This window comes from Salvelinus fontinalis, chromosome 21 (assembly GCF_029448725.1).
Source record: "Salvelinus fontinalis isolate EN_2023a chromosome 21, ASM2944872v1, whole genome shotgun sequence".
NCBI classification, from domain to species: domain Eukaryota; kingdom Metazoa; phylum Chordata; class Actinopteri; order Salmoniformes; family Salmonidae; genus Salvelinus; species Salvelinus fontinalis.
Genome location: NC_074685.1, coordinates 18,237,410 through 18,257,173, shown reverse-complemented (window position 1 = coordinate 18,257,173; position 19,764 = coordinate 18,237,410). Strand labels below are relative to the sequence as shown.

General features: G+C 43.0%; 1 protein-coding gene across 1 annotated transcript in view; it reads right to left on the bottom strand.

The window, feature by feature from the left end:
* niban2a (niban apoptosis regulator 2a) overlaps positions 1-19,764 on the bottom strand; it is a 46,469-nt gene that overhangs the window by 23,076 nt on the left and 3,629 nt on the right. Inside the window, 4 exon segments of the mRNA XM_055874162.1 lie at positions 4,188-4,355; positions 4,661-4,766; positions 4,956-5,084; positions 9,088-9,218. Of these exon segments, the coding sequence (XP_055730137.1) occupies positions 4,188-4,355; positions 4,661-4,766; positions 4,956-5,084; positions 9,088-9,218 (534 nt within the window).

Here is a 19,764-nt window from a genome sequence, read left to right as displayed (position 1 = left end):
ATTAGTCATTTTCCCTCCCCGGTGTCATGTGACTCGTTAGTGTTACAAGGTCTTAGGTGTGAATGGGGAGCAGGTGTGTTAAATTTGGAGTCATGCTCTCACACTCCCTCATACTGACTGGTCAGTGGAAGTTCAACATGGCACCTCATGGCAAAGAACTCTCTGAGGGTCTGAAAAAAAGAATTGTTGCTCTACATAAAGATGGCCTGGGCTATAAGAAGATTGCCAAGACCCTGAAACTGAGCTGCAGCACGGTCGCCAAGACCATACAGCGGTTTAACTGGACAGGTTCCACTCAGAACAGGCCTCGCCATGGTCGACCAAAGAAGTTGAGTGCACGTGCTCAGCGTCATATCCAGAGTTTGTCTTTGGGAAATAGACGTATGAGTGCTGCCAGCATTGCTGCAGAGGTTGAAGGGGTGGGGGGTCAGCCTGTCAGTGCTCAGACCATACGCCGTACACTGCATCAAATTGGTCTGCATGGCTGTCGTCCCAGAAGGAAGCCTCTTCTAAAGATGATGCACAAGAAAGCCCGCAAACAGTTTGCTGAAGACAAGCAGACTAAGGACGTGGATTACTGGAACCATGTCCTGTGGTCTGATGAGAGCAAGATAAACCTATTTGGTTCAGATGGCGTCAAGCGTGTGTGGCGGCAACCAGGTGAGGAGTACAAAGACAAGTGTGTCTTGCCTACAGTCAAGCATGGTGGTGGGAGTGTCATGGTCTGGGGCTGCATGAGTGCTGCCGGCACTGGGGAGCTACAGTTCATTGAGGGAACCATGAATGCGGGAACCATGAATTACCCTGTGGTCCCAGCTCTCTTCAGGTCATTGACCAGGTCCTGCCGTGTAGTTCTGGGCTGAATCCCTCACCTTCCTCATGATCATTGATGCCCCACGAGGTGAGATCTTGAATGGAGCCCCAGACCGAGGGTGACTGACAGTCATCTTGAACTTCTTCCATTTTCTAATAATTGCACCAACAGTTGTTGCCTTCTCACCAAGCTGCTTGCCTATTGTCCTGTAGCCCATCCCAGCTTTGTGCAGGTCTACAATTTTATCCCTGATGTCCTTACACAGCTCTCTGGTCTTGGCCATTGTGGAGAGGTTGGAGTCTGTTTGATTGAGTGTGTGGACAGGTGTCTTTTATACAGGTAACGAGTTCAAACAGGTGCAGTTAATACAGGTAATGAGTGGAGAACAGGAGGGCTTCTTAAAGAAAAACTAACAGGTCTGTGAGAGCCGGAATTCTTACTGGTTGGTAGGTGATCAAATACTTGTGTCATGCTATAAAATGCAAATTAATTACTTAAAAATCATACAATGTGATTTTCTGGAATTTTGTTTTAGATTCCGTCTCTCACAGTTGAAGTGAGATGATAAAAATTACAGACCTCTACATGCTTTGTAAGTAGGAAAACCTGCAAAATCGGCAGTGTATCAAATACTTGTTCTCCCCACTGTATTTCAAGGCCTACCTTCAAACTCAGTGCCTCTTTACTTGACATCATGGGAAAATCAAAAGAAATCAGCCAAGACCTCAGAAAATAAATTGTAGACCTCCACAAGTCTGATTTATCCTTGGTAGCAATTTCCAAATGCCTGAAGGTACCACGTTCATCTGTACAAACAATAGTATGCAAGTATAAACACCATGGGACCACGCAGCCGTCATACCGCTCAGGAAGGAGACGCATTCTGTCTCCTAGAGATGAACGTACTTTGCGAGAAGTGCACCATCCCAACCGTGAAGCACGGGGGTCATGTTGTGTGGGTGCTTTTCTCCGGGAGGGACTGGTGCACTTCACAAAATAGATAGCATCATGAGGGTGGACAATTATGTGGATATATTGAAGCAACATCACAAGACATCATTCAGGAAGTTAAAGCTTGGTCGCAAATGGGTCTTCCAATTGGACAATGACCCCAAGCATACTTCCAAAGTTGTGGCAAAAAGTCAAGGTATTGGAGTGGCCATCACAATTTTATAGAAAATGTGTGGGCAGAACTGAAAAAGCATGTGTGAGCAAGGAGGCTGACAAACCTGACTCAGTTACAACAGCTCTGTAAGGAGGAATGGGCCCAAATTAACCCAACTTATTGTGGGAAGCTTGTGGAAGGCTACCCGAAACGTTTGACCCAAGTTAAACAATTTAAAGGCAATGCTTCCAAATAGTAATTGAGTGTATGTATACTTTTGACCCACTGGGAATGTGATGAAAGAAATAAAAGCTGAAATAAATCACTCTCTCTACTATTATTCTGACATTTTACATTCTTAAAATAAAGTGGTGATCCTAACTGACCTAAGACAGGGAATTTTTACTAGGATTAATTGTCAAGAATTGTGAAAAGTGAGTTTAAATGTATTTGACTAAGGTGTATGTAAACTTCCGACTTCAACTGTATATCTGGAGTATTTCTCCTGTATGAATTCTCTTTCTCATCAGCTATGAAAAGCCAAATGACATTTCCTCCCGAGGTACTGAGCTGTTGCACCTTCTACAACCACTGGTTATTATTTGACCCTGCTGGTCATCTATGACCGTTTGAACATCTTGAAGAACAATCTGGTCTTAAATGGCCATGTACTCTTATAAACTCCAACCAGCACAGCCAGAAGAGGTCTGGCCACCCATCATAGCCTGGTTTCTCTCTGGGTTTCTTCTTAGGTTCCTGCCTTTCTAGGGAGTTTTCCCTAGCCACCGTGCTTCAGCATTGCTTGCTGTTTGGACAGCTGGCAGGCCTGGACATGTAGGGGGAGTACAATGACTTTGACTGGCTCCAGGCCTGGACAGGTAAGGGGAGTACCATGGCTCTGATTGGCTCCAGAGGGGCCAACAAGGGTTGAAGATTCTGGAGCTTCTTATTGTTCGTACAAAGAGTCAGAGACGATAGTCAATGTGCAGCTGAAGTGGATGTGTTAAGCCCACTTAAAATATATATCCTATTTATGAGAATGTTTTAGTAACCAGAGCAGATTACAGGAGCATTTCGGTTTAAGTGCCTTGCTCAAGGGCACAGATAGATGTTTAACCTCGTAGTCGGCTAGGGGATTCGAACCAGCGACCTTTCGGTTTCTGGCCAAACGCGCTTAACCGCTAGGCGCCGCCATAAAAATAGGCAAATGATGAGCCAATGAGAAAAAAGTATGTACTTATAGTTCTACTAACTATTAACTGCATGGAAATGACTGTATATAGGATGCTTTAAATCAATCAGCAGAAGACATTTTCAAAGGTTGAAGTCAAAATGGACACAAACACTGTGTCAGCACCTTGTCAGTGTGTGTGTGTGTGTGCCTGCATGTGTGTATGCACGTGTGTATGCATGTGCGCTTTGATCCCAAGTGAACACGGCTCAGATCCTCCCAGGGTGTGGGGTGTTAGTGGTCGAGACATGCAAGTGTGTTTATTTAAAGTGCATTATGGGAAGGCGCTAACGTGATGTCGGAGGACCATCAGTGGATCAGTGCAGTGATAACCATTTTATTGTTGAGCTGCTTCTGCAACCTGTGGGATCCTAGCAAGTCTGTTCATGTAATTTCATCGGCCCACTTTGTCACTCAATGAATATTCACATTGTTTCACCTTCCTGTGAAATCCTCCCTAAGGGGATTTCTCACTTCTCCAAGTTTCTCTGAAAATGTGTGTGTGTGTGTGCTGGATGAGGTACAGGAATACACACAAGCACATTTACGATTGCCATGGAAAGGGGGGGCTCACCTCATCCTATACCAATGTGTAACCCATTAGGCCTCTGGTCAGAAATAATGCACTATATAATAAATAGCGGGCCATTTGGGATGTTTCCCAAGACAATAACTTCAATAACACATTCCTGCCCTGCTGCGTTTCACCGTCACTGATAGACCAGCTCATTGTGATGGTATGCAAACTTTCACAAGACACACACAGGTCTGTGTTGTGAACACTGGCAGTGAGGCAGAAGAGCAGTAATTGGTCAGGGTGGAGCTGAGGGAGAGTCTCTATGTTGTTCTCTATCTGAGATGGGTAATCCTCTATCATGCAGAACCACCAATTGGGTTTGTCTGCATGAGGTGATATTCTTGCTGTAAATGTGTAGTTTTGAAAGGAAATCAATTTTAGGTCCCGACAAGGATAGTATATGCTGTTTGTGTGCGTTATTATGACAGTGTGTGGTGTGTGTGTTCAGACAGATCCTCACCATTGTTGCTGTGTCTGACACAGTCCTGAAGCACAGCGTGCCACTTCTTCTGCTCCTTCTCTGTCAGCACACAGAAGTAGTGGTGGCGGGCGTACGGGTGCCACAGGATCAGGGGGAACTGGGTGGCACACTTCACAAACGGACCACTGCCCACCTTGGCCTTTATACCTAAAACACAAACACACATTCAGGTTTATAGGTGTTCATAGCCTCCTCAACAGGGCACCAAAACAAAGAAAACATATTGAATCAGAAAAGGAATTCCAGAACTTGTCCAATAGGAAACACTCATTGCTAAATATTTTTGCTACAGTATTCCCTAATGAATATGGCCAAGCTAGTCACTGAGTACTTTAGTACTTGATCTCACATTGGGGAAAGTGCTGGTTATACCAAAATCCAACAGTGTCTATGATCAGCTGTTTATTATACATAAATCAGCTAGTCAGGTGTAACCAAATGATATCTCTTACCTGGCAGGCTGGTGTTGATCAGTTCAAGATACTCCTCCATGGAAGTTAGAGCTTTGTATCCAGCACAGTTGATGGTTCCTTTAGGGCGCAAGCTCCTCTCGTGAGCCTATCAGAGTACAGATTTCAAGGAAAGAGGGTGAAAAATGTACAAACAGTTCAGAACCATCAAACCACAGTTAAAGTTGTGACCTAAACGATTCAGACTAGCTGGCATGTAAATCTGTCTGATTATGAAAGTAAAAACAAATCTAGCAACAACAAAAAAGAGATGTTTCAGTTTTCCAACCACCCTCACCACTTTGTTTTCGTAGAAGCTGATGTTGTAGGTGTCGGCCACAAAGACAAAGCGGTTCCTCCATCTCTTGTTTTCCTCCAGGTACTGGAACAGACCCCCAGAAAAGATGGAGCGGTCCTCCAGAGGGTTCTACCAGAACAGACAGTTAGCATTAGAGCTGCTGTCACTTGTATTATTGTACTACATGCGATTTGGTTTGATTAGAGAACAAATCGATACAATTCGGTTCGATGCACTAACAACTGTTGCATAAACACATTAATTTTCCATTCTAAATGAAACTCTGAGCTGGGCCTGTCTGAGCTCGGCCTGTCTGAGCTGACTTCTGTTTGTTTGTGTGGTGTGTGGTGTGTGTGTGTGTGTGTGTAAATGATGTATGTCTATGGTGTATGTATTATGTAGGCACTTGAGCTGAGCCATAAGGGAGACTAGGCATCTACTACCCCAATACGACTATCAGATAAATTTTTTTACCTACGCAAAAACAAAAGTATTTTTCATTCTATAGCTTGTTCTCTATCTTCTTTTTAAATAGTAATCCAACAGGTTTCCAGCACTTATTTCCATGACTGATCTAGCCAATTAAACTCAACTCCACGATTTACGATGCAGTTTATTGGCGACTAGTGTGGGCAGACTGGAGCTCCGACAACACAAAAGGCTTTCATAAAAAACTACTGATTTCAGCACCCAATGAATAGTGCGCAATTACACAGGACAATGCCATATTGTATCGGCATCTAAGTATCGTGATAATATCGTGTCGTGAGGTCCCTGGCAATTCCCAGCCCTAGTTCGTTAGTACCAGCAAAAGCAGTAATGATGGGTTTCATCCCGAATGGCACCCTATTCCCTATATAGTGCACTACTTTTTACCAATTCTGGTCAAACACAATGCACTATAAAGGGTATAGGGTGCAATTTGGGACACAACCGTGGTGTTTGCAGTTGTACAAGCGATGCTGATCTGCACGGTCAGTTAGTTACCAAGTTAATTACAGATCAATCAATCTAATTCAGACACTATTTAAAAGGACTGAAAACCACACACTAAAGCTGTTCAGGAAATACATTGGACACCATTGGTCTAAACATGTCTTGTAACATACAGAGAAGGCATCCCGTGTGTGGAACAACAAGGTCCTGACACAGACAGGCTGCATCTCAAATGGCACCATAGGGCTCTGGTCAAAAGCAGTGCACTATATAGGGAATAGCGTGCCATTTGAGACTCATACATACAGTAATGTAAGGCCTGATATCATTTGACACGCTGGTGGAGGTTGAGACTGGATGGCTAAAGTGAGAACACACAGGTGTGGTATATTGTTTACACCACCACTTTGTTTTTAGATGTCCTGTTGTAGAACAAATACTGTAACTCAAACAGCATAATCCCAGCTGAGGAAGAAAGGAAGGGGGGTGGAGCTGGAGAAGAAGAAAGGTTGTGTGTGCTTGGAAGGTGCTAACTGGCAATGCTTGGTTAAAGGTGGTGCCTATGAGGGCCTCTGTTTTAATCTGAAAGAGTTCTGCTGTTTTGCTGTTTCCTTGTGTGAATGTAAGTATGTGCATGTGTGTTTGTGCGCATGTGTTGATGCGTGCATGTCACCACCCAGAGCATCACTTGGGCACTGAAGAGAATAGACAAGGAAAGCAGTCACAAGATTCTTAGCACCATCACTGTTTGTTCATGTGTGAAATCTGCTTTAATTCCCTCCAGTGACTCGATGGTGGAGACTAACACAGAACTCAACAGTATTACAGTGGAGATAGCTACAGTACACGTTTCATATCTGTGCCCATAGCATTTTGACTGTTAGAGTGTAAACACTGACTGTTAGAGTGTAAACACTCACGACCTAACAATGAGATAAAATCTTAAGGGAGACTCAGAGGAGGATGGCGAGGTAGATAAAAACAGAGGATGAGGAGCGGAGGAGGATGAGTAGGAGACACACAGATGGCGTGGGAATACTGTGATAGAGAAAAATGAAGTAACTGAATAAACAGAAGAGGGACAGCTTAATGTGTAAATTAATGTATAGAATTTATTATAAAAAGAGAGAAAATTCACAAGGGTGCAGTGAGATACCCAATGATCGGATACTGTTACCATCAATCATCTCAAAAAATATATACTTAAAAACAGGAAATCAACCAAACCTCCATCATTAACACAATGAAAAGGTCAAATGCTTTATTATCTAAATGTTGAAAGTGCGTGGGTGACAGAGAAACAAAATGGTGCCGTTTGAGGCCATGTGGAGGAGGGTAATGTGGGCGCTGGAGATGAGGGTGTGAACAGGTGGGTCTGGGCAGGTGTGATGTAGTTGATGTTTGTGTGTGTCTGTATGCTGTCGTTTGTGCATGTTTTGTATTGTTAAAATATATAACACTCAGCAAAAAAAGAAACGTCCTCCCACTGTCAACTGCGTTTATTTTCAGCAAGTTTAACATGTGTAAATATTTGTATGAACATAACAAGATTTAACAACTGAGACATAAACTGATCAAGTTCCACAGACATGTGACTAACAGAAATGGAATAATGTGTCCCTGCACAAAGGGGTGGGTCAAAATCAAAAAGTAACAGTCAGTATCTGAGGTGGCCACCAGCTGCATTAAGTACTGCAGTGCATCTCCTCCTCATGGACTGCACCAGATTTGCCAGTTCTTGCTGTGAGATGTTACCCCACTCTTCCACCAAGGCACCTGCAAGTTCCTGGACATTTCTGGGGGAATGGCCTAGCCCTCACCATCAGATCCAAAAAGGTCCCAGGCGTGCTCAATGGGATTGAGATCCAGGCTCTTCGCTGGCCATGGCAGAACACTGACATTCCTGTCTTGCAGGAAATCCCGCACAGAACAAGCAGTATGGCTGGTGGCATTGTCATGCTGGAGGGTCATGTCAGGATGAGCCTGCAGGAAGGGTACCACATGAGGGAGGAGGATGTCTTCCCTGTAACGCACAGCGTTGAGATTGCCTGCAATGACAACAAGCTCAGTCCGATGATGCTGTGACACACCGCCCCGGACCATGACGAACCCTCCACCTCCAAATCAATCCCGCTCCAGAGTACAGGCCTCGGTGTAACGCTCATTCTTTCTGCGATAAACGCGGATCCAACCGTCGACACTGGTGAGACAAAACCGCGACTCGTCAGTGAAGAGCACTTTTTGCCAGTCCTGTCTGGTCCAGCGACGATGGGTTTGTGCCCATAGGCGACGTTGTTGCCTGTGATGTCTGGTGTAGACCTGCCTTACAACAGCCCTACAAGCCCTCAGTCCAGCCTCTCTCAGCCTATTGCGGACAGTCTGAGCACTGATGGAGGGATTGTGCATTTCTAGTGTAACTCGGGCAGCTGTTGTTGCCATCCTGTACCTGTCACGCAGGTGTGATGTTTGGATGTACCGATCCTGTGCAGGTGTTACACATGATCTGCCACTGCGAGGACGATCAGCTGTCCGTCCTGTCTCCCTGTAGCGCTGTCTTAGGCGTCTCACAGTACGGACATTGCAATTTATTGCCCTGGCCACATCTACAGTCCTCATGCCTCCTTGCAGCATGCCTAAGGCACGTTCATGCAGATGAGTAGGGACCCTGGGCATCTTTCTTTTGGTGTTTTTCAGAGTCAGTAGAAAGGCCTCTTCAGTGTCCTATGCCATTCCCCCCTGAAATGTCTGGGAATGTGCAAGTGCCTTGGTAGAAGAGTGGGGTAACATCTTACAGCAAGAACTGGCAAATCTGGTGCAGTCCATGAGGAGGAGATGCACTGCAGTACTTAATGCAGCTGGTGGCCACACCAGATACTGACTGTTACTTTTGATGTTGACCCCCCCTTTGTTCAGGGACACATTATTCCATTTCTGTTAGTCACATGTCTGTGGAACTTGTTCAGTTAATGTCTTAGTTGTTGAATCTTGTTATGTTCATTTAAATATTTACACGTTATGTTTTCTAAAATAAACGCACTTGACAGTGAGAGGATGTTTCTTTTTTTGCTGAGTTTATATATAAATAAAAAAATGGAAGAGGGACAGATGGAGCGAGAGAAGAACAGAGGAAGACACAAAAACAGCAACAGGGGGTAAACGAGTGCGACAGACAGTCGTTTCCGGGCCGGCCTCTTGCCTTGCGGTGCAGGAGTTGTGACTGGGGTTCTCCTCCCCCCTCGATCTCAAAGCGGACACTGTTGAAGAGGGCCACTGCATACTGCTGCTCGTACACATGGCCAAATTCCCCCGTCAACTGCCTGGTACGAGCTGTGGGCAGAGATAAATGACAGTTAGAACTTACAGTTAGAGACACATTCACAGAACACACAAAACAGCTGCAGAGCAACACAGTCTGAATAACCCAGTATGTAACGTAAATGACAACAGATGCCAAGTTACTCAAACATCAATGTCAAAACAGACATGTCAATGTGACAAAACACAGTCACACACACACAGAGAGACAGAGAGAGAGACAACATGCTAGACAGTCATAGAAAAACAGACAGAGTGAGAGTGAAAGAATGAGAGCAGCAAAGAATGCGGGAGAGAATGTGGGAGAGCGGGAGAGAATGTGGGAGAGCATGTGGGAGAGCGAGCACAGCTAGGCCACACAGTCCCAGAAACTTCAGCTGGCAGCAGGGCCAGAGCATGACATCAGTAATGTGACTCATCAGAGCGCAGAGGACTTGGTCTTGAAGAGAAGCTGTGAGACTACCGAAGGGGACAGACTGGACCGGACTCAGACAGGACTCAGACAGGTAAAGCAGAGAGACTGTGTGAGAGGGCATTAACCCTCCAGTATTTTTACCACCTTTCTATCAGCCGTATATGAAAAGCCAAGCAGTAAAATTGCTCTCACATACGGAATTATACGTCATTTATAGTATGTTTAAACAGAGACTTCATTCATTGTGAAAGGGCTAAACACAGTGTACAAAACATTAAAAACACTTTCCTAATATTAATATTGAGTTGCAACCACCTTTTGTCCTCAGAACAGGGCATGGACTCTACAAGGTGTCGAAAGCACACAGGAAACTGTTGAGCGTGAAAAACCCAGCAGCGTTGCAGTTCTTGACACACTGAAACTGGTGTGCCTGGCACCTACTACCATACTCTGTTTAAAGGCACTTAAATATTTTGTCTTAACCATTCACCCTTGTTTCAAGGCTTAAAAATAATTCTTTAAATCTGTCTCCTCCCCTTCATCTCCACTGATTGAAGTGAATTTAACAAGTTACATCAACAAGGGATCATATCTTTCACCTGGATTCACCTAGTCAGTCTATGTCATGGAAAGATTTCCTAACGTTTTTTTACACTCAGTTCATAAAGGTAGCACAATAAATTAATTCTAAATTGGAACAGATAATGAAAACTTCTACAGTCAAGGCACATTAGGGCCTACAATAACATTGTACCTACTGAATTTGTACCACACTACAGACTATATGGAGATTCAAGCATCAGGATGTTGAATGGTAAAATACCATGGTCTAACCAGCAATAAAGACCATCTTCTTTACTATAAAAACAAGTTATTTTTGGAAGGACTTTTCCTAAGATACCAGTAGTACTTTTCCTAAATATAGCCCTTTTCCTAAAGATCCCTTATAGTCCACAGGCTTAGCTTGTGGTGGCTCCGTGTTCTCAGCTCAACTCTGACATGACACAGTAATCTGTGAGATGTTTATGGTAGGGGCGCCACAGGAAAGAGAGAACAGTCTTTGAGTAGGAGGGCAGGAAGGAAAGACCTGATAAGATAGGAAAGAGGGGAGAGAAGTAATCTCAAAGTAGCACTCAAACACACGTTCACACTAGGTGTATTTTAATGCACTGTATAAAAAATATACTTGGTTCAATCCTGGGTTTCAGAACCCAAAAAATAAATACTGAGAAGGATCTAGACATAGATACTAAAAAGGGTGTTCCCCTCAGTTCCACCTGTATAATATATTCCATGCTGGTCTAATTCATCATGACACCACCCTCAGTGTGTATTTGTATAACAGTGGAAACAGGCCAGCAGGGCTTGGGTGTTGTTTAAGTCATCATGAGGGTACCAGATATCTCCTGCTACATCTGTGAGCACTTTGATCCATTATTTCCCACACATCCTCTGTACTGTGCCTGTGACCTCTGACTGAGAACAATACACTAGACACCCGTGTGTGTTCTCTGAGGACCAGAGCTAGCCCCATTCACAACCAGAGGCTAGAGTTGCTATTTCATTCACATGCTGCACTTTCCACAGGCTGGGTTAGTGTGCCAAAGCCTGCAGACTGGCCACAGGGAGAGTTAGGTCAAATGACACACTTCCCCACTGGAATGAAGGCATGGCTTGAACGACAGTCTGCATCAAACTAAACTGATGGAGATCGGATTGCACTTAAGGGCTAAATTAGGAAACTGTGTGCGTGTGTCTACTTAGTGCCCTGTCATCCCAAATACAAGGAGCAGGCATCCCCAGTGCCGGGGATTAGAGACTGACAGCACAACCACCTACTTCTAGCCTGTGTTTGAGAAAGAAACAAAGAAAGGCAGACAGAGTGAGTGAGAGTACAGTAGTCAGAGTGCATTGATCATTTCCCTTCCTGTTTCCATTGGGTGCAGACCGTCTAAACAGCTGGAAAACTAAGAATCGGCAGACATCCTGTAGCTTGAATGGTACACTGTCACACTGGGATGTAGGCCAGGCCTACTGTACCATATTGTATAACGTATTAACCCTACTACTGTGCTCCGGTTGAATTGGACCGATTTACAAGTTCTCTCTGAAAAATGTAGTTCATTTAATTTGATTGTCAAAAGGTTCCATGACTTTGTCCACACAGAGCATCTGAGTACACAAAATACAATTTGATGATTTTCATTACATTTTGGGTGTTTTATCTAACTTTTGTACACCTGTGGCGTTCCCGGTTTTAGTGTATAAAATTTCATCAGATGGACACACTTCCTCTCCCAGACCCCCACATGCATGTGTGTTTGAGCACACACCTCACTCCCCTTCTTGGCTTCCATGGCAACCCCCACAGGAACCTTTCCCCAACCTGTTGGCATTCTCACAAACAATCGCAACATTGTTTCAATAATATATAGAACTTTTCTTGCAGCTTTGGCATATAAAGCTTTTTGAGGCCTTGCACACATTTCATTCTGTGGCAGCACAATGACCAAACGATATACTGTATGAGAGACTCTTGATCATATCTTGATCATGACACTGGTGAGGAAAGAGTCCTTATTAAACTGACACAAAGTAGTCTGTGATAAATAGCACAATATGTTTCATCTGAGTATTTGTTATAGTAAAAATAACCCATACATTATGCTTTTTTTTACTCAAAAACAAGTTGTATGAGCTCAGGTCAATGAGGCCTACAGGCCATAAATAGCAAATAGAAGGAACACAGAATGAATTAACATGAAGCGAACACAATAGGAGGGTTAAAACTGGTCAAAACTGTTCGCTGCTCTGGCACCCCAATGGTGGAACAAACTCCCTCACGACGCCAGGACAGCGGAGTCAATCACCACCTTCCGGAGACACCTGAAACCCCACCTCTTCAAGGAATACCTAGGATAGGATAAAGCAATCCTTCTGCCCCCCCCCCCCCCCTTAAAAGATTTAGATGCACTATTGTAAAGTGGCTGTTCCACTGGATGTCATTAGGTGAATGCACCAATTTGTAAGTCGCTCTGGATAAGAGCGTCTCCTAAATGACTTAAATGTAAATGTAAATGTAAAGGGAAGAAGGAGCAACGGACTAGGTTCAAGAGGTTCACTGACACCTGATTAACACAAGTCTAGGAGTAGGAAAGATAACAGAAATGTGTGTGTGTCAAAGAGGAGTTCAGCTGCTGAGAATGTGCCTTGACAGCAAATGTGGAGACGTCGACCAGTACAGCCAACTACTCCAAACAGTATACTCCCAAAGGAAAAGAGCTGACTAACCACTCCTCCCACAGGCACAAGCATGTGCGCAGACACATTCACACACTGCTCTCACCTGGGTAGTGACTGTGAAGTAGACAAAAGGTTTAAGATAAAACAATAGAAATATGACAGGTAGAAAGAAAGCTGCATAGAGAATGAAAAAAAACTTTATATAGGATTTTTAGGCCAAAATAACTACATTGTGAAAGAGCGAGAGAGACAGAGAGGGAGGACAAAAATAGGGCAGTGTGTGAGAACCAAACTGGCTTTCTGCTCAGTAATCCCAAGGCATGTTCCTACCTGTTTCTTCTTCTGTACACACACTCACTTCCCTCTCTTTCCTTCTAAATCTGCAGCTTTAGACATCTTTAGAAGCTACACAGGGACAGAATCCTGAATCTCTCAGCCTCCTGGCAAATGATGTAGTCTAGCTTGAGATGAGCTAAAAAAACAGCACATTTTTCTCACACCCATGGCAAAAAATGTAGTATTGCAGGAAAGTATCTTTAAAACCGCAAGATTTTCTCTTAGCCTCATGACAAAATGTGTAGAATAGCATTAAAAAAAATCTGTTTTCCAAAAATATTAAATGAGTGTACGAAACATAAGAAACACCTTCCATAATATTGAGTTGTGCACCCCCTTGTTGCCATTAGAACAGCCTCAATTCATTGGGGCATGGACTCTACATGGTGTCAAAAGCATTCCACAGGAATGCTGGCCCATGTTGACTCCAATGCTTCCCACAGTTGTATCAAGTTGGTTGGATGTCCTTTGGGTGTTGGATCATTCTTGTTTTGTACACTCAGTATATATAATAGTCAACCGAGAGTCATCGGTTCTTTCGACCAATCGATTGGCTGTGTATTTTTCAATATGTAGACACACCCCATGTTAGACGAAAATCAACTATGTAGGCTACTTTGTCTGATGCTTTAAGCACTGCAATAAAAAAATTAAGACACAAATTACAAAAGAGGGAACCAGAGATCAATATAGCTTAACCAGAAGTAAAAACCGGTTCCCAACCCTCCTCCTCCCGCTGCTGGCCTTTGCAGATTCTGCCATTTTGCTCCTGAAGTTGCCGGTAATAGGCTACACCAGCGTTCAGCAACCTTTTCCATTTGGAGTGCCAAGTTATTATACCATTTCTACTGATCTGCGTGCCAGTTATGATTTTCATATGCACATTTTCATGGAACAGTTTAATTTATAATAAAGTCTTCATATCTCAAAATCAATGTAATGTGGTTAATCAAAATTCTATCTAAATGAAAATGTTACAAACCTAATAGTAACTTCTCTTTCTATTGCCAATACTTAAAAAATAGCCTACATAAACCAACAAATAAAAACATTGCAGCCCGCAGGTTGAAAATATCCCGATAAAAATAATTATCCTATAAATCACATTGGCTCTGTATGGCCTGTCTGCAAGGAACTTGAAACATTCTATCAACTATTAACTTGAGTCAGGCCTGAAGCTGGTGCTAGCAAACTTGCAACATTGTATACAATATTCTGGTCCCTCAGAGTTTACCATGCCAGTGAGCTCCAGACAGACAGCTGTAGGGTATGTGCACAAGGGATAAGAAGTAATCAGGTTGGCTTACTTTATGACATTTGCATCAGATCAGAGCATGAACTACTTTCTCAATGGATGTAAAAACAGACTTTGTTCACTTGCTTTTTGAGGCAAAGAAAATATTACTTTGAGAAGCTCCACAATGATGGTGAGTTAAGAAATAGTATCAGATTCCCAAATGGGCACATTTATAAGCCTACATTTGCGCACAGGACAGGTAGCCTAGGCCTAGTTCTATGCATAACTCAAATTTGTCAGGAGCCTCCAAACAAAAGACAATGAATAAATTGACTACTCGTAAACGTAATCAAATAAATAACGTGCCCACTCCTGCAATGACAATGGTAAGACTATATTATTATTAGTACATTGAATGCATTAACAGAAATGACCTTATCCAAACAAACATTGTAGATTAGAGATGGTAAATGTACTATTGGTGAACCATCCCCGCGGTTTACACAATGGATTAGACCACTCAGACAGGCGTGAATCAGACAGGCGTCTCGTGTGCCATAACATTTATTTTGATATATTTGCCACAGCTCGACAAAAAAAATATATTGGTTGACCAACAGCCTATCGACCAGTCAACTAAATGGGGTCAGCCCTAATAATAACAACCATCAAATCCATGATATAATAACCATCATATCAAAGTAAACTTGGAGTCATGCGATGACATGTTGTGTGGTCCTCCCACTACGACTCGGGAAACCATGCAGTTTATTAGGCTACAATAAGTTACGATGAACTTCCCAGGGTGGTGAAAGTGCACTGTGATGAGCTTGATGCGCCTTAAATTGAGGGTCTTATTCTGGTGACATGATGATCGATGCTTGGCTGCCATTTGACAAATAAAAATGATCTTGCTCTTATCCAAAATAATAATTTGGTCAAACAGAAAAGTACATTATCCTCATGATTCCTGTAATGAAAGTGTCTGCCTGCCCCTGTACCCATTTCGTTGGGGCCTGTTGCTGTGTCAAGCGAACCACTCTTTTTCCCAGGGGGGGTGGGGGGGGATGCTCTGGGAGAAAAAAAGGGTTTTCTGATTGTATAACATTTAAAAATCATATTGTGGGGAAAACACAGCCATTCTGTTGCCACAGTTGAATAAATGAGGTTATCAGCTTTCTATAGCTATACTGTACTTTCTATTTCGCAGCTCTCAATTTTGAGCTCATTAGCAACTATTTTTTACAACCAAAATATGTTATATTGCTTTGAGATATGGAGCGCATGAAATACGCACTGGCAATTGCGATTACCTAGGTAGGGCATTAAGTGATATGCAGTTTGCCAACGATTCATTATTTTTGAACTAACTCTTTGTACTGACTCGAGAGTCATGATTAGTTTTTTTCTGAGTGACTAGTCATTTGTTTGACCAGCTGGTGCTGGCCAGGATTAATACACGCTCCTCCGGCTCAGCGGCTCAGAGACATGCTTTGACCACCAATTATCTGTCATATGCGCACAGGAAAATAGTTAATGAGCAAAGAGAAGAAAAACCCATCTACCAATAGGTGCCCTTCTTTGCAAGGCATTGGAAAACCTCCCTTGTCTTTGTGGTTGAATCTGAATTAGGCTTGCCATAACAAAGGGGTTGAATACTTACTTACTAAAGATATTTCAGCTTTTCAGTTTCAGTTTGAGTTTCCAATATAAACTAGCCTTTCGTATTAGTGCACATTAAGACTTAGGCAAATTCATTCAATTGGAGAATTATTTTTTATTCTGGAGCCCTATTTTAAAATGTAAAATAAAACATCCTAATAAAACACCCACTCACATACAAGCTGCTGCTACTGTTTCTTATATCCTGTTGCCTAGTCACCTTACCCCTATACAGGGGCACAACTTTCACTGAGGGGGGACATTCTGAATTTGCACCCTCCCCCCCCCCCCCAGTTTTATAATTGAAATGTGATACAAAACGAGACAATGGTGTGCTTTAGGACCATGTGGACGCCTCCGAGCGGTCGGGTAGGCTGTTTGGAGTGTTTATCCGACCGGATAAAAAATTATAATAATTGTAAAAAAAAAGAATGCCCCCCCACTTCTAAAACCGAAGTTGCACACGTGCCCCTACACATATACCTCCATCACTCCAGTATCCCTGCACATTGTTAATATTGCATTGCAACTGACCCTGTATAGTATGCTTACTTACTTAGTTCTGATTCAGAGGGGTTGGGTTAAATGCAAAAGACACATTTCAGATGAATGCATTCAGTTGTACAACTGACGAGGTATCCCACTTTCCCTTCATATTTTTGTGTTTTTTTCTAGTGTTACATAGTTATTGATTATCGCAATATTGGGTTTCGAGATTAAGAAAGGCATTTCACTGTACTTATGCATGTGACATTAACTTGAATCACAACATGAAACAATGTATTACTTGAATACGATCACATTTTTTAATAAAGCACTGAATTACTTTATAAGATAAAAATATATATATATTATGTGACGGCGTTGTGTGACCAAATCATGGGCTGGTGCAACTGAAAAACTTAGGGACACCAGGGGAAAATGTTAGTCTGGAGCCCTGTGAGGGTGAGTCTGGGGGGAAAGCGGCATACAGTGTTTCCAGCCACAACCACACACACATATCCTGGATTCTGAGGTTGGAACCCCAGACAGAGTGGCTAGCCATGGAAAATACAGGTCTGGAGTAGCCTGATCAGACCACAGTTCACCCAAGCAAACTCATATAATCAATTCTACATGACTGAATTGAGAAATGGTTCAGTGAAACACACCTCAGCAAACATGACCCCCATTGGCCCCATGTGGGTGTAACAGTATAACTTTAAACCGTCCCCTCGCCCCGACACGGGCGCGAACCAGGGACCCTCTGCACACATCAATGACGGTCGCCCACGAAGCATCGTTACCCATCGCTCCACAAAGGCCACGGCCCTTGCAAAGCAAGGGGCAACACTACTTAAGTCTCAGAGCAAGTGACGTAACTGATTGAAATGCTACTAGCGCGTACCCGCTAACTAGCTAGCCATTTCACATCCGTTACATGGGTTCACACACCAGTCCGACATGAGCTAGTCATTCCAATAAGTGTTCTGTTGTGTGATGACCAATTTTTCTTTATCTTGTACACTGCCAATGACGAAGTCTTTAAAGATACTTCAATGCCTAAGTGCATGTGACATATGAAAAATGTAAAGGGACATTTCACTGCTGCTCTATTTCACTATATATGCCCATTAATATGTTATTAACATGTCATAAAAATCAAGAATTTATTCACTACACGGAAATCGAGGGTTTCTGCATTTCACTGGTAGAAAACGGGCCTTCTACATTTGCTGGTTGTAAATCAACCACCATATCCAGAATTCATAATTTCAGGATGTAGTACCGTCCTGGTGGAGGTGGATCCAGTTGATGTGAATACTCCCATGGAGAAATAAAAAGGTCTGTGTTTGTGGCCAACACTTTCAGACAACGGATTTTGAAACGGATCGGAAGTCTCAACTCACGGTGTTGCCAGGTCGAACGTTGAAAAGTGATGCTATCCCATCGATTTTCCCCTTCACGTCAAAGAAGAAGGCATCCGATCAGCCAACATCAGCGCATTAGAAAAGAAGAAGTCGAGCTGACGTTACCTAGCCAACTAGCTAGCAAACTACATTTGTTTATCTAAACCAACATTTCCCCAGCTTTCATAATACACTGGCTATTCAAAAAATAACATTTTTTGTTTTTCTTCATTCCACACTAGGAAGAGCTGTCCGCATGGCCAAACTTCAATTTTAGAATGATGGAGGCCACTGTGTTCTTGGGGACCTTTAATGCTGCAGACATTTTTTGGTACACTTCCCCAGATCTACCCTTGTCTCGACACAATCCTGTCTCAGAGCTCTACGGACAATTCCATCGACCTCAGTCTGAGGTCCTGAGCGCTCTGGAGCAGGTTTTCATCATGGAGCTCTCTGTACTTTGCTCTGTTCATCTTTCCCCCGATCCTGACTAGTCCTTCAGTCCCTGCTGCTGAGGAGTGCCTTGCGTCTGGCCACTCTACCTACCATAAAGGCCTGATTGAGGGAGTGCTGCAGAGATGGTTGTCCTTCTGGAAGGTTCTTCCATCTCCACAGAGGAACCCTGGAGCTCTGTCAGAGTGACAATCGTGTTCTTTGTCATCTCCCCGACCAAGACCCTTCTCCCTCAACTGCTCAGTTTGGCCGGGTGGCCAGCTCTAGTAAGAGTCTTGGTGGTTCCAAACGTCTTCCATTTAAGAATGATGGAGCCCAATGTATTCTTGGGGACCTTCAATGCTGCAGGCATTTTTTGCTACCCTTCCCCAGACCTATGCTTCGACACAATCCTGTCTCGGTGCTCTACAGACAATTCATTTGACCTCATGGCTTGGTTTTTACTCTGACATGAACTGTCAACATGTGACCTTAGACAGACAGGTGTGTGCCTTGAACAAATCATGTCCAATCAATTGAATTTACCACAGGTGGATTCCAATCAAGTTGTAGAAACATCTGAAGGATGCGCAACGGAAGCAGGATGCACCTGAGCTTAATTTCGATTCTCATAGCAAAGAGTCTGAATATTTATATAAAGAAGGTTTGTTTTCTAATTTTTACTACATTTGAAAACATTTCTAAAAACCTGTTTTCGCTTTGTCATGATGGGGTATTGTGTGTAGAAGGATGGATATTTTTTTAATCAATTTTAGAATAATGCTGTAATGTAACAAAATGTGGAAAAAGTGTACAGACAAGTGACTAGATGATTCCTGCTGCATCGGACTTCAACATCTGGATCGTCTCATTGTGGTATTCATTAAATTAATTTGCATAAACTAGCTATAATCTTACTGCGAAAACAGATACTTTCAACTAAAATTTGTTGGCAAGTAAACATGTTTCAATAAAACAGTAGATTATTCTGTCAAATAAGTAAACATGGTTTGTTTAAGACAAGTTTATTTGCTCTGGAGACCGAGGTGAGTTTACACAGCAGTAAGCAGGAACAGTTATGGCAACATATGACATATATACAATAGAAGAAAAATATACTAACGCCTATAATAAATACTACAGTTTTACAAAGGGAATACTTGCATATGGTGGGTTTAGGTGGTGCAGTGAGGTGTTCGGAGTCACTTTGATACAAGGGGAGATTGTTGTTATGGGACCTTTCACATCTCTTTTTGAGAGTCATCAACTTCTTTGTATCCAAGCGGAATTGTCTGTGAAAGAAAGACAAACTCTATTAGACATTTGTGGGCAATCGCTGTGTAC